The sequence below is a fragment of the Cyprinodon tularosa genome, unplaced genomic scaffold, assembly GCF_016077235.1.
Source record: "Cyprinodon tularosa strain WSP-4 unplaced genomic scaffold, ASM1607723v1 ctg1692, whole genome shotgun sequence".
NCBI lineage: Eukaryota > Metazoa > Chordata > Actinopteri > Cyprinodontiformes > Cyprinodontidae > Cyprinodon > Cyprinodon tularosa.
Genome location: NW_024038525.1, coordinates 5001 through 28193, shown reverse-complemented (window position 1 = coordinate 28193; position 23193 = coordinate 5001). Strand labels below are relative to the sequence as shown.

At 51.2% G+C, this 23193-nt stretch overlaps 1 protein-coding gene across 2 annotated transcripts in view; it reads right to left on the bottom strand.

Moving 5' to 3' along the window:
- The window catches only part of LOC119780979 (gamma-aminobutyric acid type B receptor subunit 1-like), a 49190-nt gene that overhangs the window by 21038 nt on the left and 4959 nt on the right, over positions 1-23193 (bottom strand). For both annotated transcript variants that reach the window (XM_038281263.1, XM_038281262.1), the window contains 2 exons: positions 17304-17438; positions 8331-8501 (listed from right to left, as the gene is read on the bottom strand). In XM_038281263.1, coding sequence (XP_038137191.1) covers positions 8331-8501; positions 17304-17438 — 306 coding nt within the window. The remainder of the gene's footprint in view (positions 1-8330; positions 8502-17303; positions 17439-23193) is intronic.

Below are 23193 nucleotides of genomic sequence, written 5' to 3'. Positions count from 1 at the left end.
AACATGAAAAACACCCATCTCTGTGAAAAACACAGAGATGGGGCTGACTGGGACTGACTGGGGCTGACTGGGACTGACTGGGACTGACTGGGACTGACTGGGGCTGACTGGGACTGACTGGGACTGACTGGGACTGACTGGGGCTGACTGGGACTGACTGAAACCGACTCAGACTGACTGGGGCTGACTGGGACTGACTGGGACTGACTCAGACTCACTGGGGCTGACTGGGACTGACTGGGACTGACTCAGACTGACTGGGGCTGACTGGGACTGACTGGGACTGACTCAGACTCACTGGGGCTGACTGGGACTGACTGGGACTGACTCAGACTGACTGGGACTGACTGGGACTGACTGAAACCGACTCAGACTGACTGGGACTGACTGGGGCTGACTGGGACTGACTCAGACTGACTGGGGCTGACTGGGACTGACTGGGACTGACTGAAACCGACTCAGACTGACTGGGGCTGACTGGGACTGACTGGGACTGACTGGGACTGACTGGGACTGACTCAGACTCACTGGGGCTGACTGGGGCTGACTGGGACTGACTGGGACTGACTGGGACTGACTGAAACCGACTCAGACTGACTGGGGCTGACTGGGACTGACTGGGACTGACTGAAACCGACTCAGACTGACTGGGACTGACTGGGGCTGACTGGGACTGACTCAGACTGACTGGGGCTGACTGGGACTGACTGGGACTGACTCAGACTCACTGGGGCTGACTGGGACTGACTGAAACCGACTCAGACTGACTGGGGCTGACTGGGACTGACTTAGACTGACTGGGGCTGACTGGGACTGACTGGGGCTGACTCAGACTGACTGGGGCTGACTGGGGCTGACTGGGACTGACTCAGACTGACTGGGGCTGACTGTGACTGACTGGGACTGACTGGGACTGACTCAGACTGACTGGGGCTGACTGTGACTGACTGGGACTGACTGGGACTGACTCAGACTGACTGGGGCTGACTGTGACTGACTGGGACTGACTCAGACTGACTGGGACTGACTGGGACTGACTGGGGCTGACTGGGACTGACTGGGACTGACTGGGACTGACTGGGGCTGACTGGGACTGACTGGGACTGACTGGGACTGACTGGGGCTGACTGGGACTGACTGAAACCGACTCAGACTGACTGGGGCTGACTGGGACTGACTGGGACTGACTCAGACTCACTGGGGCTGACTGGGACTGACTGGGACTGACTCAGACTGACTGGGGCTGACTGGGACTGACTGGGACTGACTCAGACTCACTGGGGCTGACTGGGACTGACTGGGACTGACTCAGACTGACTGGGACTGACTGGGACTGACTGAAACCGACTCAGACTGACTGGGACTGACTGGGGCTGACTGGGACTGACTCAGACTGACTGGGGCTGACTGGGACTGACTGGGACTGACTGAAACCGACTCAGACTGACTGGGGCTGACTGGGACTGACTGGGACTGACTGGGACTGACTGGGACTGACTCAGACTCACTGGGGCTGACTGGGGCTGACTGGGACTGACTGGGACTGACTGGGACTGACTGGGACTGACTGAAACCGACTCAGACTGACTGGGGCTGACTGGGACTGACTGGGACTGACTGAAACCGACTCAGACTGACTGGGACTGACTGGGGCTGACTGGGACTGACTCAGACTGACTGGGGCTGACTGGGACTGACTGGGACTGACTCAGACTCACTGGGGCTGACTGGGACTGACTGAAACCGACTCAGACTGACTGGGGCTGACTGGGACTGACTTAGACTGACTGGGGCTGACTGGGACTGACTGGGGCTGACTCAGACTGACTGGGGCTGACTGGGGCTGACTGGGACTGACTCAGACTGACTGGGGCTGACTGTGACTGACTGGGACTGACTGGGACTGACTCAGACTGACTGGGGCTGACTGTGACTGACTGGGACTGACTCAGACTCACTGGGACTGACTGGGACTGACTGGGGCTGACTGGGGCTGACTGGGACTGACTGGGACTGACTCAGACTGACTGGGACTGACTGGGACTGACTGAAACCGACTCAGACTGACTGGGACTGACTGGGGCTGACTGGGACTGACTCAGACTGACTGGGGCTGACTGGGACTGACTGGGACTGACTGAAACCGACTCAGACTGACTGGGGCTGACTGGGACTGACTGGGACTGACTCAGACTCACTGGGGCTGACTGGGGCTGACTGGGACTGACTGGGACTGACTGGGACTGACTGGGACTGACTGAAACCGACTCAGACTGACTGGGGCTGACTGGGACTGACTGGGACTGACTGAAACCGACTCAGACTGACTGGGACTGACTGGGGCTGACTGGGACTGACTCAGACTGACTGGGGCTGACTGGGACTGACTGGGACTGACTCAGACTCACTGGGGCTGACTGGGACTGACTGAAACCGACTCAGACTGACTGGGGCTGACTGGGACTGACTTAGACTGACTGGGGCTGACTGGGACTGACTGGGGCTGACTCAGACTGACTGGGGCTGACTGGGGCTGACTGGGGCTGACTCAGACTGACTGGGGCTGACTGGGGCTGACTGGGACTGACTCAGACTGACTGGGGCTGACTGTGACTGACTGGGACTGACTGGGACTGACTCAGACTGACTGGGGCTGACTGTGACTGACTGGGACTGACTCAGACTCACTGGGACTGACTGGGACTGACTGGGGCTGACTGGGGCTGACTGGGACTGACTGGGACTGACTGGGGCTGACTGGGGCTGACTGGGACTGACTGGGACTGACTGGGGCTGACTGGGACTGACTGGGACTGACTGAAACCGACTCAGACTGACTGGGACTGACTGGGACTGACTCAGACTCACTGGGACTGACAGGGACTGACTGGGGCTGACTGGGGCTGACTGGGGCTGACTGGGACTGACTGGGACTGACTGGGGCTGACTGGGGCTGACTGGGACTGACTGGGACTGACTGGGGCTGACTGGGACTGACTGGGACTGACTCAGACTGACTGGGGCTGACTGGGGCTGACTGGGACTGACTCAGACTGACTGGGGCTGACTGGGACTGACTGGGACTGACTGAAACCGACTCAGACTGACTGGGGCTGACTGGGACTGACTGGGGCTGACTGGGGCTGACTGGGACTGACTCAGACTGACTGGGGCTGACTGGGGCTGACTGGGACTGACTCAGACTGACTGGGGCTGACTGGGACTGACTGGGACTGACTGAAACCGACTCAGACTGACTGGGGCTGACTGGGACTGACTCAGACTGACTGGGGCTGACTGGGACTGACTCAGACTGACTGGGGCTGACTGGGACTGACTGGGACTGACTGAAACCGACTCAGACTGACTGGGGCTGACTGGGACTGACTCAGACTGACTGGGGCTGACTGGGACTGACTCAGACTCACTGGGACTGACTGAAACCGACTCAGACTGACTGGGACTGACTCAGACTGACTGGGGCTGACTGGGACTGACTCAGACTGACTGGGACTGACTGGGACTGACTGGGACTGACTGAAACCGACTCAGACTGACTGGGACTGACTCAGACTCACTGGGGCTGACTGGGACTGACTGAAACCGACTCAGACTGACTGGGACTGACTGGGTCTGACTGGGACTGACTCAGACTGACTGGGACTGACTGGGTCTGACTGGGACTGACTGGGGTTGACTGGGACTGACTGGGGCTGACTGGGTCTGACTGGGGCTGACTGGGGCTGACTGGGTCTGACTGGGGCTGACTCAGACTGACTGGGACTGACTGGGTCTGACTGGGACTGACTGGGGCTGACTGGGACTGACTGGGGCTGACTGGGTCAGACTGGGGCTGACTCAGACTGACTGGGACTGACTGGGACTGACTCAGACTGACTGGGACTGACTGGGTCTGACTGGGGCTGACTGGGACTGACTCAGACTGACTGGGACTGACTGGGACTGACTCAGACTGACTGGGACTGACTCAGACTGACTGGGGCTGACTGGGACTGACTCAGACTGACTGGGACTGACTGGGTCTGACTGGGACTGACTGGGGCTGACTGGGACTGACTCAGACTGACTGGGACTGACTGGGACTGACTCAGACTGACTGGGACTGACTCAGACTGACTGGGGCTGACTGGGACTGACTGGGACTGACTGGGTCTGACTGGGGCTGACTGGGACTGACTCAGACTGACTGGGACTGACTGGGTCTGACTGGGACTGACTCAGACTGACTGGGACTGACTGGGACTGACTGGGACTGACTCAGACTGACTGGGGCTGACTGGGGCTGACTGGGTCTGACTGGGGCTGACTGGGACTGACTCAGACTGACTGGGACTGACTGGGTCTGACTGGGGCTGACTGGGACTGACTCAGACTGACTGGGACTGACTCAGACTGACTGGGGCTGACTGGGACTGACTCAGACTGACTGGGACTGACTGGGTCTGACTGGGACTGACTGGGGCTGACTGGGACTGACTCAGACTGACTGGGACTGACTGGGTCTGACTGGGACTGACTGGGGCTGACTGGGTCTGACTGGGGCTGACTCAGACTGACTGGGACTGACTGGGACTGACTCAGACTGACTAGGACTGACTGGGACTGACTGGGGCTGACTCGGACTGACTGGGACTGACTGGGACTGACTCAGACTGACTGGGTCTGACTGGGACTGACTCAGACTGACTGGGACTGACTGGGACTGACTGGGGCTGACTGGGGCTGACTCAGACTGACTGGGACTGACTGGGACTGACTGGGGCTGACTGGGACTGACTGGGACTGACTGGGGCTGACTCAGACTGACTGGGTCTGACTGGGACTGACTCAGACTGACTGGGACTGACTCAGACTGACTGGGACTGACTGGGTCTGACTGGGACTGACTGGGGCTGACTGGGTCTGACTGGGACTGACTGGGGCTGACTGGGACTGACTGGGGCTGACTGGGACTGACTGGGACTGACTCAGACTGACTGGGACTGACTGGGGCTGACTGGGACTGACTGGGTCTGACTGGGGCTGACTGGGACTGACTGGGGCTGACTGGGACTGACTGGGGCTGACTGGGGCTGACTGGGACTGACTGGGACTGACTCAGACTGACTGGGACTGACTCAGACTGACTGGGTCTGACTGGGACTGACTGGGTCTGACTGGGGCTGACTGGGTCTGACTGGGGCTGACTGGGACTGACTGGGGCTGACTGGGACTGACTGGGGCTGACTGGGGCTGACTGGGACTGACTGGGACTGACTGGGTCTGACTGGGACTGACTGGGGCTGACTGGGTCTGACTGGGGCTGACTCAGACTGACTGGGACTGACTGGGACTGACTCAGACTGACTAGGACTGACTGGGACTGACTGGGGCTGACTCGGACTGACTGGGACTGACTGGGACTGACTCAGACTGACTGGGTCTGACTGGGACTGACTCAGACTGACTGGGACTGACTGGGACTGACTGGGGCTGACTGGGGCTGACTCAGACTGACTGGGACTGACTGGGACTGACTGGGGCTGACTGGGACTGACTGGGACTGACTGGGGCTGACTCAGACTGACTGGGTCTGACTGGGACTGACTCAGACTGACTGGGACTGACTGGGACTGACTCAGACTGACTGGGACTGACTGGGTCTGACTGGGACTGACTGGGGCTGACTGGGTCTGACTGGGACTGACTGGGGCTGACTGGGACTGACTGGGGCTGACTGGGACTGACTGGGACTGACTCAGACTGACTGGGACTGACTGGGGCTGACTGGGACTGACTGGGTCTGACTGGGTCTGACTGGGGCTGACTGGGACTGACTGGGGCTGACTGGGACTGACTGGGGCTGACTGGGGCTGACTGGGACTGACTGGGACTGACTCAGACTGACTGGGACTGACTGGGACTGACTCAGACTGACTGGGTCTGACTGGGACTGACTGGGTCTGACTGGGGCTGACTGGGACTGACTGGGGCTGACTGGGACTGACTGGGGCTGACTGGGGCTGACTGGGACTGACTGGGACTGACTCAGACTGACTGGGACTGACTGGGACTGACTCAGACTGACTGGGTCTGACTGGGACTGACTCAGACTGACTGGGACTGACTGGGACTGACTGGGGCTGACTGGGGCTGACTCAGACTGACTGGGACTGACTGGGTCTGACTGGGACTGACTGGGGCTGACTGGGTCTGACTGGGACTGACTGGGGCTGACTGGGACTGACTGGGGCTGACTGGGACTGACTGGGGCTGACTGGGACTGACTCAGACTGACTGGGACTGACTCAGACTGACTGGGACTGACTGGGTCTGACTGGGACTGACTGGGGCTGACTGGGTCTGACTGGGACTGACTGGGGCTGACTGGGACTGACTGGGGCTGACTGGGACTGACTGGGACTGACTCAGACTGACTGGGACTGACTGGGGCTGACTGGGACTGACTGGGTCTGACTGGGGCTGACTGGGACTGACTGGGGCTGACTGGGTCTGACTGGGTCTGACTGGGGCTGACTGGGACTGACTGGGGCTGACTGGGACTGACTGGGACTGACTGGGACTGACTCAGACTGACTGGGACTGACTGGGGCTGACTGGGACTGACTGGGTCTGACTGGGGCTGACTGGGACTGACTGGGGCTGACTGGGTCTGACTGGGTCTGACTGGGGCTGACTGGGACTGACTGGGTCTGACTGGGGCTGACTGGGACTGACTGGGGCTGACTGGGACTGACTGGGACTGACTGGGACTGACTGGGGCTGACTGGGGCTGACTGGGACTGACTGGGACTGACTCAGACTGACTGGGACTGACTGGGGCTGACTGGGACTGACTGGGGCTGACTGGGACTGACTGGGGCTGACTGGGGCTGACTGGGTCTGACTGGGACTGACTGGGGCTGACTGGGGTGACTGGGACTGACTGGGACTGACTGGGGCTGACTGGGGCTGACTGGGACTGACTGGGGCTGACTGGGACTGACTGGGGCTGACTGGGACTGACTGGGACTGACTCAGACTGACTGGGACTGACTGGGGCTGACTGGGACTGACTGGGGCTGACTGGGTCTGACTGGGACTGACTGGGGCTGACTGGGACTGACTGGGGCTGACTGGGACTGACTGGGACTGACTCAGACTGACTGGGACTGACTGGGGCTGACTGGGACTGACTGGGTCTGACTGGGGCTGACTGGGACTGACTGGGGCTGACTGGGACTGACTGGGGCTGACTGGGGCTGACTGGGACTGACTGGGACTGACTCAGACTGACTGGGACTGACTGGGACTGACTCAGACTGACTGGGTCTGACTGGGACTGACTGGGTCTGACTGGGGCTGACTGGGACTGACTGGGACTGACTCAGACTGACTGGGACTGACTGGGGCTGACTGGGACTGACTGGGGCTGACTGGGACTGACTGGGGCTGACTGGGACTGACTGGGGCTGACTGGGGCTGACTGGGACTGACTGGGACTGACTCAGACTGACTGGGACTGACTGGGACTGACTCAGACTGACTGGGTCTGACTGGGACTGACTGGGTCTGACTGGGGCTGACTGGGACTGACTGGGGCTGACTGGGACTGACTGGGGCTGACTGGGGCTGACTGGGACTGACTGGGACTGACTCAGACTGACTGGGACTGACTGGGACTGACTCAGACTGACTGGGTCTGACTGGGACTGACTCAGACTGATTGGGACTGACTGGGACTGACTGGGGCTGACTGGGGCTGACTCAGACTGACTCAGACTGACTGGGTCTGACTGGGACTGACTGGGACTGACTCAGACTGACTGGGACTGACTCAGACTGACTGGGACTGACTGGGTCTGACTGGGACTGACTGGGGCTGACTGGGTCTGACTGGGACTGACTGGGACTGACTCAGACTGACTGGGGCTGACTGGGGCTGACTGGGTCTGACTGGGACTGACTGGGGCTGACTGGGGTGACTGGGACTGACTGGGACTGACTGGGGCTGACTCAGACTGACTGGGACTGACTGGGACTGACTCAGACTGACTGGGACTGACTGGGTCTGACTGGGACTGACTGGGGCTGACTGGGACTGACTGGGACTGACTGGGACTGACTGGGGCTGACTGGGGCTGACTGGGTCTGACTGGGACTGACTGGGGCTGACTGGGGTGACTGGGACTGACTGGGACTGACTGGGGCTGACTGGGACTGACTGAAACCGACTCAGACTGACTGGGGGGTAACTGACAACAAAAACAGTCTACAAGTGATGTGAGGCAGATCAAACTCGGAAGTGGACTCGGAGTGTACTGACTAACCGAGGTGAAGACCTCTGTGGTCTGCTGGATGGTGGCGATGCGGGACCAGTTCCACTTCTTGAAGAGCCGCACTCTGGTGGGGTTGTGAAGGGTGGCTGAGGGGTGGGTGCGGAAGAAGGTGGGGAAACGCTGGCGGTTGGACAGGGCTGGGGAGCTGGAGCCGTAGGACAGCTGAGGACAAGAAAAGGACAGACTAGAGTTAGGACAGGTCCACCTGGGAGGAAAACCCAGACCCAACCAGAGAGAGTTCTGCTCCTTCATAGACGCCGTGGGAAACCGGGCCTCCAGTCTGAACAGACCAGAGGAGGGGCCACTTTATTAGGCACACCTGCCTATCAAGTGGAACCAGTGGAACCAGTGAGACCAGTGGACATTGATACGTGTAGAGATGCAGTTAAATGTTCAGTGGATTCATGGAAACATCAGTTTGTTGAATTATTGCTAAAATCCATCAAAGCAGGAAAAGCAAAGATGGTGGAAACATTTCTCAGGTTTTCTGCAGGGAGGAAGCAGCTGTGATCAGAAGGTCCTGATGCTGCAGCCTTCCTGTTCCTCTCCTCAGCATCGCTCTCTTTAATCAGACGTGTCATCAGAAAGTCCTGATGCTGCAGCCTTCCTGTTCCTCCCCTCAGCATCGCTCTCTTTAATCAGACGTGTCATCAGAAAGTCCTGATGCTGCAGCCTTCCTGTTCCTCTCCTCAGCATCGCTCTCTTTCATCAGACGTGTCATCAGAAGGTCCTGATGCTGCAGCCTTCCTGTTCCTCCCCTCAGCATCGCTCTCTTTAATCAGACGTGTCATCAGAAAGTCCTGATGCTGCAGCCTTCCTGTTCCTCTCCTCAGCATCGCTCTCTTTAATCAGACGTGTCATCAGAAAGTCCTGATGCTGCAGCCTTCCTGTTCCTCTCCTCAGCATCGCTCTCTTTCATCAGACGTGTCATCAGAAGGTCCTGATGCTGCAGCCTTCCTGTTCCTCCCCTCAGCATCGCTCTCTTTAATCAGACGTGTCATCAGAAAGTCCTGATGCTGCAGCCTTCCTGTTCCTCTCCTCAGCATCGCTCTCTTTAATCAGACGTGTCATCAGAAGGTCCTGATGCTGCAGCCTTCCTGTTCCTCTCCTCAGCATCGCTCTCTTTCATCAGACGTGTCATCAGAAGGTCCTGATGCTGCAGCCTTCCTGTTCCTCTCCTCAGCATCGCTCTCTTTCATCAGACGTGTCATCAGAAGGTCCTGATGCTGCAGCCTTCCTGTTCCTCCCCTCAGCATCGCTCTCTTTAATCAGACGTGTCATCAGAAGGTCCTGATGCTGCAGCCTTCCTGTTCCTCTCCTCAGCATCGCTCTCTTTCATCAGACGTGTCATCAGAAGGTCCTGATGCTGCAGCCTTCCTGTTCCTCCCCTCAGCATCGCTCTCTTTAATCAGACGTGTCATCAGAAAGTCCTGATGCTGCAGCCTTCCTGTTCCTCTCCTCAGCATCGCTCTCTTTAATCAGACGTGTCATCAGAAGGTCCTGATGCTGCAGCCTTCCTGTTCCTCTCCTCAGCATCGCTCTCTTTCATCAGACGTGTCATCAGAAGGTCCTGATGCTGCAGCCTTCCTGTTCCTCTCCTCAGCATCGCTCTCTTTCATCAGACGTGTCATCAGAAGGTCCTGATGCTGCAGCCTTCCTGTTCCTCTCCTCAGCATCGCTCTCTTTAATCAGACGTGTCATCAGAAGGTCCTGATGCTGCAGCCTTCCTGTTCCTCTCCTCAGCATCGCTCTCTTTAATCAGACGTGTCATCAGAAGGTCCTGATGCTGCAGCCTTCCTGTTCCTCCCCTCAGCATCGCTCTCTTTAATCAGACGTGTCATCAGAAGGTCCTGATGCTGCAGCCTTCCTGTTCCTCTCCTCAGCATCGCTCTCTTTAATCAGACGTGTCATCAGAAAGTCCTGATGCTGCAGCCTTCCTGTTCCTCTCCTCAGCATCGCTCTCTTTCATCAGACGTGTCATCAGAAAGTCCTGATGCTGCAGCCTTCCTGTTCCTCCCCTCAGCATCGCTCTCTTTCATCAGACGTGTCATCAGAAGGTCCTGATGCTGCAGCCTTCCTGTTCCTCTCCTCAGCATCGCTCTCTTTCATCAGACGTGTCATCAGAAGGTCCTGATGCTGCAGCCTTCCTGTTCCTCTCCTCAGCATCGCTCTCTTTCATCAGACGTGTCATCAGAAGGTCCTGATGCTGCAGCCTTCCTGTTCCTCCCCTCAGCATCGCTCTCTTTCATCAGACGTGTCATCAGAAGGTCCTGATGCTGCAGCCTTCCTGTTCCTCCCCTCAGCATCGCTCTCTTTCATCAGACGTGTCATCAGAAGGTCCTGATGCTGCAGCCTTCCTGTTCCTCTCCTCAGCATCGCTCTCTTTAATCAGACGTGTCATCAGAAAGTCCTGATGCTGCAGCCTTCCTGTTCCTCTCCTCAGCATCGCTCTCTTTCATCAGACGTGTCATCAGAAGGTCCTGATGCTGCAGCCTTCCTGTTCCTCCCCTCAGCATCGCTCTCTTTCATCAGACGTGTCATCAGAAGGTCCTGATGCTGCAGCCTTCCTGTTCCTCCCCTCAGCATCGCTCTCTTTCATCAGACGTGTCATCAGAAGGTCCTGATGCTGCAGCCTTCCTGTTCCTCCCCTCAGCATCGCTCTCTTTAATCAGACGTGTCATCAGAAGGTCCTGATGCTGCAGCCTTCCTGTTCCTCCCCTCAGCATCGCTCTCTTTCATCAGACGTGTCATCAGAAGGTCCTGATGCTGCAGCCTTCCTGTTCCTCTCCTCAGCATCGCTCTCTTTCATCAGACGTGTCATCAGAAGGTCCTGATGCTGCAGCCTTCCTGTTCCTCTCCTCAGCATCGCTCTCTTTCATCAGACGTGTCATCAGAAGGTCCTGATGCTGCAGCCTTCCTGTTCCTCTCCTCAGCATCGCTCTCTTTCATCAGACGTGTCATCAGAAGGTCCTGATGCTGCAGCCTTCCTGTTCCTCCCCTCAGCATCGCTCTCTTTAATCAGACGTGTCATCAGAAGGTCCTGATGCTGCAGCCTTCCTGTTCCTCTCCTCAGCATCGCTCTCTTTAATCAGACGTGTCATCAGAAAGTCCTGATGCTGCAGCCTTCCTGTTCCTCTCCTCAGCATCGCTCTCTTTCATCAGACGTGTCATCAGAAAGTCCTGATGCTGCAGCCTTCCTGTTCCTCCCCTCAGCATCGCTCTCTTTCATCAGACGTGTCATCAGAAGGTCCTGATGCTGCAGCCTTCCTGTTCCTCTCCTCAGCATCGCTCTCTTTCATCAGACGTGTCATCAGAAGGTCCTGATGCTGCAGCCTTCCTGTTCCTCTCCTCAGCATCGCTCTCTTTCATCAGACGTGTCATCAGAAGGTCCTGATGCTGCAGCCTTCCTGTTCCTCCCCTCAGCATCGCTCTCTTTCATCAGACGTGTCATCAGAAGGTCCTGATGCTGCAGCCTTCCTGTTCCTCCCCTCAGCATCGCTCTCTTTCATCAGACGTGTCATCAGAAGGTCCTGATGCTGCAGCCTTCCTGTTCCTCCCCTCAGCATCGCTCTCTTTAATCAGACGTGTCATCAGAAGGTCCTGATGCTGCAGCCTTCCTGTTCCTCCCCTCAGCATCGCTCTCTTTAATCAGACGTGTCATCAGAAGGTCCTGATGCTGCAGCCTTCCTGTTCCTCTCCTCAGCATCGCTCTCTTTCATCAGACGTGTCATCAGAAGGTCCTGATGCTGCAGCCTTCCTGTTCCTCCCCTCAGCATCGCTCTCTTTAATCAGACGTGTCATCAGAAAGTCCTGATGCTGCAGCCTTCCTGTTCCTCTCCTCAGCATCGCTCTCTTTAATCAGACGTGTCATCAGAAGGTCCTGATGCTGCAGCCTTCCTGTTCCTCCCCTCAGCATCGCTCTCTTTAATCAGACGTGTCATCAGAAGGTCCTGATGCTGCAGCCTTCCTGTTCCTCTCCTCAGCATCGCTCTCTTTCATCAGACGTGTCATCAGAAGGTCCTGATGCTGCAGCCTTCCTGTTCCTCCCCTCAGCATCGCTCTCTTTAATCAGACGTGTCATCAGAAGGTCCTGATGCTGCAGCCTTCCTGTTCCTCTCCTCAGCATCGCTCTCTTTCATCAGACGTGTCATCAGAAGGTCCTGATGCTGCAGCCTTCCTGTTCCTCCCCTCAGCATCGCTCTCTTTAATCAGACGTGTCATCAGAAGGTCCTGATGCTGCAGCCTTCCTGTTCCTCTCCTCAGCATCGCTCTCTTTCATCAGACGTGTCATCAGAAGGTCCTGATGCTGCAGCCTTCCTGTTCCTCCCCTCAGCATCGCTCTCTTTAATCAGACGTGTCATCAGAAAGTCCTGATGCTGCAGCCTTCCTGTTCCTCCCCTCAGCATCGCTCTCTTTAATCAGACGTGTCATCAGAAGGTCCTGATGCTGCAGCCTTCCTGTTCCTCTCCTCAGCATCGCTCTCTTTCATCAGACGTGTCATCAGAAGGTCCTGATGCTGCAGCCTTCCTGTTCCTCCCCTCAGCATCGCTCTCTTTCATCAGACGTGTCAGTAATGTCTGCCTCTGTGATTAAAAACCAAACCTCGGTTACGCAGAGCTGCCTGGAACCGAGACGACGCGTCCTTTTATTACAGGTGGAGAGGATGAGAAACAGGATCCAATTATTCTTGGAGGCGGCGGCGGCGCTGATGGACGGCGTGTCCACAGCGGCAGAGACGCTCCAAGGTGTCCCTAAAGCAGGAACGTGACAGCTGGCCCCCCCACTGGGAATAGAATCCTTCCTTTAAACCTGCTGGTGAGGAACCGTTAGCTGAACACAGAGGAGACGCAGTCTACATGGTAACAGGTGGGGGTGGGTGGAGAAAGAACACCGTCACTGACCATCAGACTGTCCATCTCCTCCATCCAGACCAGAACCAGAACCAGTCCAGGGTCCGTCTGCCACAGACCATCAGCAGAGCTAATAAACATCTGAGCCGTAGAAGGAGACCTCCTCTGGGCTCGTTCAGCTTTAGGTCCAGCAGTGGGAATTCACCTGTGAGATGAAGACCATCAGCACAGACCTCAGCAGCAGAGGATGGATCAGAGGAACATTCATGATCAGAGGAGCGACCAGCTCTGGGGTCAGAGGTCACCTCCACATGCAGCAGATCAAACATGCAGAGGAGCCTCGATCACAGATGGACGGCTCCTGATGAGGCTGACGTGACAGCGGGTCGCAGCAGGGCGGCGGCGGCGGATGAAGACAGACGCGTCCCTTTGACTGCGGGGGAGAATCTGCAGCTGGAGACCAGCCGGAAATGAAGAGCGGGTGAGAAAGAGACGGCAGAGGGGGGAGGAAAAAGGAAGAGAGGGACCAGCTGCAGGCGGCGACACAAAGAGAAGAAAGCTGAAAAAGTTTTTAATGATGGAGAAACGGAAACGCCAGGAAGGAGGCGGAGCGCTGCACCGCACCGACCCCAGAGACTGATCTCTACACGTCAATTAGAGGCAGAAGATAACGAGCCGAACGCCGTGACCCGCAGAAAGGATGGAGAGCGAGGAAAGACAGGCGAGGACTCGTCCCTGGATCTGGGCTCAGTGCACACCTGATGTGCACCATTACGCATTTCACTGGTCGTTCTCGTGTCCTGGTGAAACGTCAGCAGCACTGTTTCAGTTCACTAGAACAGACACAGTCCCTGGATGTTGTTCTGGCCCCTCCCTCTTTACCCAGCATGCATCAGAGCAGACCTGTCCTTCCTCCAGACTGACAGCTGTCCCAGCATGCACTGCAGCAGCAGCAGCTTCCAGGTTAGCGCTCACAGAGCTCAGAGGATTAAGATCAAAGTTCTGTTTCTGTTGTTCAATAAAAGGAAGTTTAAGATCATTTGAGGCGAGAAAGTTAAACCTTAAGCTTCACTAAACGGAACATTTACTGATTTAATGAGGAATTTAAAAAAGTTCTGATGTAGAGAGGCAACCAGGGCTAACCTTAGCCATCCATCCATCCATCATCCATCCATCATCCATCCATCATCCATCCATCCATCCATCATCCATCCATCCATCCATCCATCCATCATCCATCCATCCATCCATCCATCATCCATCATCCATCATCCATCCATCCATCCATCATCCATCCATCCATCCATCCATCCATCATCCATCCATCATCCATCATCCATCATCCATCCATCATCCATCCATCCATCCATCCATCCATCATCCATCCATCCATCCATCCATCATCCATCATCCATCATCCATCCATCCATCCATCATCCATCCATCCATCCATCCATCCATCATCCATCCATCATCCATCCATCCATCCATCATCCATCCATCCATCATCCATCCATCCATCCATCATCCATCCATCATCCATCATCCATCCATCCATCCATCATCCATCCATCCATCCATCCATCCATCCATCCATCATCCATCCATCATCCATCCATCCATCCATCCATCATCCATCCATCATCCATCCATCATCCATCCATCCATCCATCATCCATCCATCCATCATCCATCCATCCATCCATCATCCATCCATCCATCATCCATCATCCATCATCCATCCATCCATCCATCATCCATCCATCCATCCATCCATCCATCATCCATCCATCATCCATCCATCCATCCATCATCCATCCATCCATCATCCATCCATCCATCCATCATCCATCCATCCATCATCCATCATCCATCATCCATCCATCCATCCATCATCCATCCATCATCCATCCATCCATCCATCATCCATCCATCCATCATCCATCCATCCATCCATCATCCATCCATCCATCATCCATCATCCATCATCCATCCATCCATCCATCATCCATCCATCCATCATCCATCCATCCATCCATCATCCATCCATCCATCATCCATCATCCATCATCCATCCATCCATCCATCATCCATCCATCCATCCATCCATCCATCATCCATCCATCCATCATCCATCCATCCATCATCCATCATCCATCCATCATCCATCCATCCATCATCCATCCATCCATCCATCCATCCATCATCCATCCATCCATCCATCCATCCATCCATCATCCATCCATCCATCCATCCATCCATCCATCATCCATCCATCCATCATCCATCCATCCATCATCCATCATCCATCCATCATCCATCCATCCATCATCCATCCATCCATCCATCCATCCATCATCCATCCATCCATCCATCCATCCATCATCCATCATCCATCCATCATCCATCCATCCATCCATCATCCATCCATCCATCATCCATCCATCCATCATCCATCCATCCATCATCCATCCATCCATCCATCATCCATCCATCCATCCATCCATCCATCCATCATCCATCCATCCATCATCCATCCATCCATCATCCATCCATCCATCATCCATCCATCCATCCATCCATCATCCATCATCCATCCATCATCCATCCATCCATCCATCCATCCATCATCCATCCATCATCCATCATCCATCCATCATCCATCCATCCATCATCCATCCATCCATCCATCATCCATCCATCCATCATCCATCCATCCATCCATCCATCATCCATCATCCATCCATCATCCATCCATCCATCATCCATCCATCCATCATCCATCCATCCATCATCCATCCATCCATCCATCATCCATCCATCCATCCATCCATCATCCATCCATCATCCATCCATCCATCATCCATCCATCCATCCATCATCCATCCATCCATCATCCATCCATCCATCCATCCATCATCCATCATCCATCCATCATCCATCCATCCATCCATCCATCCATCCATCATCCATCCATCATCCATCATCCATCCATCATCCATCCATCCATCATCCATCCATCCATCCATCATCCATCCATCCATCATCCATCCATCCATCCATCCATCATCCATCATCCATCCATCATCCATCCATCCATCATCCATCCATCCATCCATCATCCATCCATCCATCATCCATCCATCCATCCATCATCCATCCATCCATCCATCCATCATCCATCATCCATCCATCCATCCATCATCCATCCATCCATCCATCCATCCATCATCCATCCATCATCCATCATCCATCCATCATCCATCCATCCATCATCCATCCATCCATCCATCATCCATCCATCCATCCATCATCCATCCATCCATCATCCATCCATCCATCATCCATCATCCATCCATCATCCATCCATCCATCCATCCATCATCCATCCATCATCCATCATCCATCCATCATCCATCCATCCATCATCCATCCATCCATCCATCATCCATCCATCCATCATCCATCCATCCATCCATCCATCATCCATCATCCATCCATCCATCCATCATCCATCCATCCATCCATCATCCATCCATCCATCCATCATCCATCCATCCATCATCCATCATCCATCATCCATCCATCCATCATCCATCATCCATCCATCATCCATCCATCCATCCATCCATCATCCATCATCCATCCATCCATCCATCATCCATCCATCCATCCATCATCCATCCATCCATCCATCATCCATCCATCCATCGATCATAACTCTAGTTTTTTCTCTCCTTCCATCACCATGAGCAGAATGATCAGCCAGTCAGGAACCATGAGCTTCTCAGAAACAGAACCCTCCAGTAAACATGGTGGTGGATCTATGATGCTGCGTTGATCTTTCTGTTGCATCTGAACAAAGTTCTTTTAAATAGAGAAAAACCAGCTGTGGAAACAGGCCTTCAATTGTTCTTCAGGGTTCTGTTGATCCAGCAAGAGCCAAACCAACCAACAAGACTTTCTGAGAAAATTCTACTTTTCTCAGCGGGTCTTTCTGCTCATCTTTACCCAGCAGAGGGGCGGGGAGGAGACACCTGTAAGGAGACTCTATTAGAGCCCCTGTAGAGTCTCTCTAGTCACAGTTTAGCAGGTAAAGCGAGGAGCTACTCACCACTATCAGGTTCCACATCCGAGCAGCTTCAGCCACGATGGTGGAGACGCCGCTGCAGCCGGGCATGAGGACGATCTTGATTGGCTCAGTGTAGAGAAGGTCATACAGCAGCTTGGTGGCTTCTCCAGGGTCACACTGGAAGGACAAAGCATCACAGAGATAAATGACTGCAGGAGAAATTCATTCAGGTTAGGAAGGAAAGAGAAAAGATGAGACCGTGGACGGCAGATTAGAGAGAGAGATTACAGGAGCTTCACCTAAAAACCCCAGAGAAAAAAAATCAATCATGTGAATTCATGAAAAAAACCTGCAGAAATGGAAGAAAACAAGATGATGTCACAGAAACAGGGAGGCATCACATCTGATCCAATCACACACGGTCATTGATGATGTCACTACTGCACATCATCTGGACGGATCAGCTGACAGGTTGGAGTCATGGATGGTCAGCTACGACTTATCTTCAGCTCCAACACCTCTGATGGAGTTAGCATTAGTTAGCGACGAAGTTCTGGTTCTGGGTTACGTTCTAGAACATCTCCCAGATGTTTGAATGATCCATTATCCGAACCTAGAGAGAGGATGGACCACCATATTAACCCCATATTATCACGACTAACTCACTGCTAACTCACTGCTAACACAATACTAACACACCTATAACTCACTGCTAACTCACTGCTAACTCAATACTAACACACCTATAACTCACCACTGACTCACTGCTAACACAATACTAACACACCTATAACTCACTGCTAACTCACTGCTAACACACCTATAACTCACTGCTAACACAATACTAACACACCTATAACTCACTGCTAACTCACTGCTAACACAATACTGACCCACTGCTAACTCACTGCTAACTTTGTGCTAACTGAATGCTAACTAAATAATTACTCAATGCTAACATAATGATATCTCACTGTTAACTCACCACCAACTCACTGCTAACACAATACTAACGCACCTATAACTCAGTGCTAACTCACTGCTAACACAATACTAACTCACTGCTAACTCAGTGCTAACTCAATACTAGCCCACACCTCCTAACTGCTAACTCAATATTAACTCACCTCTAACCCACTGCTAACTCAATGTTAACTCAATGCTATCTCAAGCTACCCCACTGCTAACTTAGTGCTAACTCAATGCTAGCCCATGCTACCTCACTGCTAACACAATACTAACTCACCACTAACTCACAGCTAACTCAGTGTTAACTACCTGCTGACTCACCAGTAATGCAATACTAGCTCACTGCTAACATATTACTAACTCACTGCTCAGTGTTTACTCACTGCTAACTTATAGCTAACTCGCTACTTATTACCTGCTAACTCATTGCTAACTAACCACTAACTCCCTGCTAACTCACTGTTAACACACTGCCAATTCAATGCTGACTCACTGCTAACTCACTACTAACTTTGTGCTAACTCACTGCTGACTTAATGATAACCCAATGCTAACATAGTGCTAACTCCCTCCTAACTCACACCTAAATCAATGCTAACTCACCACAACGTAATTGCTAACTCAGGGTTAAGTCACTGCTAAGTAAAGGATAACTCCCTGCTAACTCACCGCTAAGTCCCTACTAACTCTTGGCTAACTGGCTGTTTACTTACTGATAACTTGCTAACTTGGTGCAAACTCACTGCTAACTCAATGCTAACGAGGTTGTAGCTGCAGATCATTTCTTGCTCCTCATCAGATGCTGAAGCTGCCCCCGCAGCCAGCGGACTATAAATAGCACCTCTGTTAGCAGTTAGCAGAGAAAGTTGTTTCTTGATGAGAACAACAGATGGCAGGAAGAGACACTTTTAAAGCTCGTTAGCAACTTCAAAGACTGTCGTCTTCAGCTGACTCCTTTGACTGATTAGTTCAGTTGTGAAACTTCTGAGTCTATATTTAATCACAGGCTGAGATGTTTTTAATCACTGGATAATAGCATTAATATTTATCAGAGAGTTGCTCTCAGCCAATCAGCTCCACTCTGATTGTCTCTCTGAGCTTTCTAAGTTTAGCCAGCAGGGAAGCAGATTGTCGTCAGCAGCCGTTTCGCACGCTGGAAGCTACATCTTCATGGAGGAGCCTGCAGATGGACGTGCAGAGCTTCCTGAATGCTCGTTCCCACAGGTTGTTTGTTGAGTTGCCGGCTGCATGCTGCGGAGCAGCTCGTTAGTTTTCTGCTGTCTCTGATGAGCTCTACTTCATAGCCCGCTCAAATTACCTTCAAATTATTTAATCAATCCATCATCGCAGGTTTTAATAGCAGCTTGTTTTAATCAGCATCCAAATGACTCGCTGATTATAACGTGTAGAAATGCGAATTTAATCAAGAAGTGCAGCTTCTGGTCCTGTAGAGGTTATTAAAACATCCAAACCAAGACAAACAGCCATTAGCCCTCCGCATGTTTAGTCAAGACAATTTCCCAGCCTAAAAAACACATTAGCTGCTGACTGTTTACATGAAGCCGGATCCCGCGCTCGGCTGCAGAGCTCCAATTTCAAAAAAGGTCATTAGAGCTGAATGTTTGCAGGGAAAACATAATGAGTCACATTCGTCAGAAGAAGCTTTTTCCAGGGTTTACCACCCGGTAAGCAGAGCGTCGATTCCTCCTTAAGAGGCTTTTAAACGCCTCAGTCATCAGGCTGAAATAAACGGCCTTTAAAGACCTTCAGCTAAATAAAAACACTAGAAAACAGAATCACCCCCCTCCCCCACATGCTGCTGAACTGACAGACACCTCCAGCCACTCAGCTGCTGGTTCTGAGCCCCTAAACGGGCCAGATGGTCCCTTCTGTGAAGACCAGAACCGCTCAGACAGACCAGGACCAGAAAGACCAGAACCGCTCAGACAGTCCAGGACCAGCAGGACCAGAACCGCTCAGACAAACCAGGACCAGAAAGACCAGAACCGCACAGACAGTCCAGGACAAGAAGGACCAGTACCACTAAGACAGACCAGGACCAGAAAGACCAGAACCGCACAGACAGTCCAGGACCAGAAAGACCAGAACCACACAGACAGACCAGGTCCAGAAGGTGCAGAACATCTCAGACAGACCAGGACCAGAAAGACCAGAACCACTAAAACAGTCCAGGACCAGAAAGACCACCAGAAAGACCAGAACCACACGGACAGACCAGGTCCAGAAGGTGCAGAACATCTCAGACAGACCAGGACCAGAAAGACCAGAACCGCTTTGCCCGACCAGGACCAGGAAAACCAGAACCGCTCAGACAGTCCAGGACCAGAAAGACCAGAACCACACAGACAGACCAGGACCAGAAAGACCAGAACCACACAGACAGACTAGATCCAGAAAGACCAGAAGCGCTCAGACAGACCAGGACCAGAAAGACCAGAACCACACAGACAGACTAGATCCAGAATGGATTATCAGAATAGAATGGATTATCAGAGTAGAATGGATTATCAGCATAGAATGGATTATCAGCATAGAATGGATTATCAGAATAGAATGGATTATCAGAATAGAATGGATTATCAGAATAGAATGGATTATCAGCATAGAATGGATTATCAGAATAGAATGGATTATCAGCATAGAATGGATTATCAGCATAGAATGGATTATCAGCATAGAATGGATTATCAGAATAGAATGGATTATCAGAATAGAATGGATTATCAGCATAGAATGGATTATCAGCATAGAATGGATTATCAGAATAGAATGGATTATCAGAATAGAATGGATTATCAGAGTAGAATGGATTATCAGCATAGAATGAATAGGATGGATTATCAGAATAGAATGGATTATCAGAATAGAATGGATTATCAGAATAGAATGGATTATCAGCATAGAATGGATTATCAGCATAGAATGGATTATCAGAATAGAATGGATTATCAGAATAGAATGGATTATCAGCATAGAATGGATTATCAGAATAGAATGGATTATCAGCATAGAATGGATTATCAGAATAGAATGGATTATCAGCATAGAATGGATTATCAGAGTAGAATGGATTATCAGAGTAGAATGGATTATCAGCATAGAATGGATTATCAGAATAGAATGGATTATCAGAATAGAATGGATTATCAGCATAGAATGGATTATCAAAATAGAATGGATTATCAGAATAGAATGGATTATCAGCATAGAATGGATTATCAGCATAGAATGGATTATCAGAATAGAATGGATTATCAGCATAGAATGGATTATCAGAATAGAATGGATTATCAGCATAGAATGGATTATCAGCATAGAATGGATTATCAGCATAGAATGGATTATCAGAATAGAATGGATTATCAGAATAGAATGGATTATCAGCATAGAATGGATTATCAGCATAGAATGGATTATCAGAATAGAATGGATTATCAGAGTAGAATGGATTATCAGCATAGAATGAATAGAATGGATTATCAGAATAGAATGGATTATCAGAATAGAATGGATTATCAGCATAGAATGGATTATCAGCATAGAATGGATTATCAGAATAGAATGGATTATCAGAATAGAATGGATTATCAGCATAGAATGGATTATCAGAATAGAATGGATTATCAGCATAGAATGGATTATCAGAATAGAATGGATTATCAGCATAGAATGGATTATCAGAGTAGAATGGATTTTCAGCATAGAATGGATTATCAGAATAGAATGGATTATCAGCATAGAATGGATTATCAGCATAGAATGGATTATCAGAATAGAATGGATTATCAGCATAGAATGGATTATCAGCATAGAATGGATTATCAGCATAGAATGGATTATCAGAATAGAATGGATTATCAGAATAGAATGGATTATCAGCATAGAATGGATTATCAGAATAGAATGGATTATCAGCATAGAATGGATTATCAGAATAGAATGGATTATCAGAGTAGAATGGATTATCAGCATAGAATGGATTATCAGCATAGAATGGATTATCAGCATAGAATGGATTATGAGAATAGAATGGATTATCAGAATAAAATGGATTATCAGCATAGAATGGATTATCAGCATAGAATGGATTATCAGCATAGAATGGATTATCAGAATAGAATGGATTATCAGAGTAGAATGGATTATCAGCATAGAATGGATTATCAGCATAGAATGGATTATCAGAATAGAATGGATTATCAGAATAGAATGGATTATCAGCATAGAATGGATTATCCAAATAGAATGGATTATCCAAATAGAATGGATTATCAGAATAGAATGGATTATCAGCATAGAATGGATTATCAGCATAGAATGGATTATCAGCATAGAATGGATTATGAGAATAGAATGGATTATCAGAATAAAATGGATTATCAGCATAGAATGGATTATCAGCATAGAATGGATTATCAGCATAGAATGGATTATCAGAATAGAATGGATTATCAGAGTAGAATGGAATTATCAGCATAGAATGGATTATCAGCATAGAATGGATTATCAGAATAGAATGGATTATCAGAATAGAATGGATTATCAGCATAGAATGGATTATCCAAATAGAATGGATTATCAGCATAGAATGGATTATCAGCATAGAATGGATTATCAGAATAGAATGGATTATCAGCATAGAATGGATTATCAGAATAGAATGGATTATCAGAATAGAATGGGTTATCAGAGTAGAATGGATTATCAGCATAGAATGGATTATCAGAATAGAATGGATTATCAGCATAGAATGGATTATCAGAATAGAATGGATTATCAGCATAGAATGGATTATCAGAATAGAATGGATTATCAGAATGGAAGGATTATCAGAATAGAATGGATTATCAGCATAGAATGGATTATCAGAATAGAATGGATTATCAGAATGGAAGGATTATCAGAATAGAATGGATTATCAGCATAGAATGGATTATCAGAA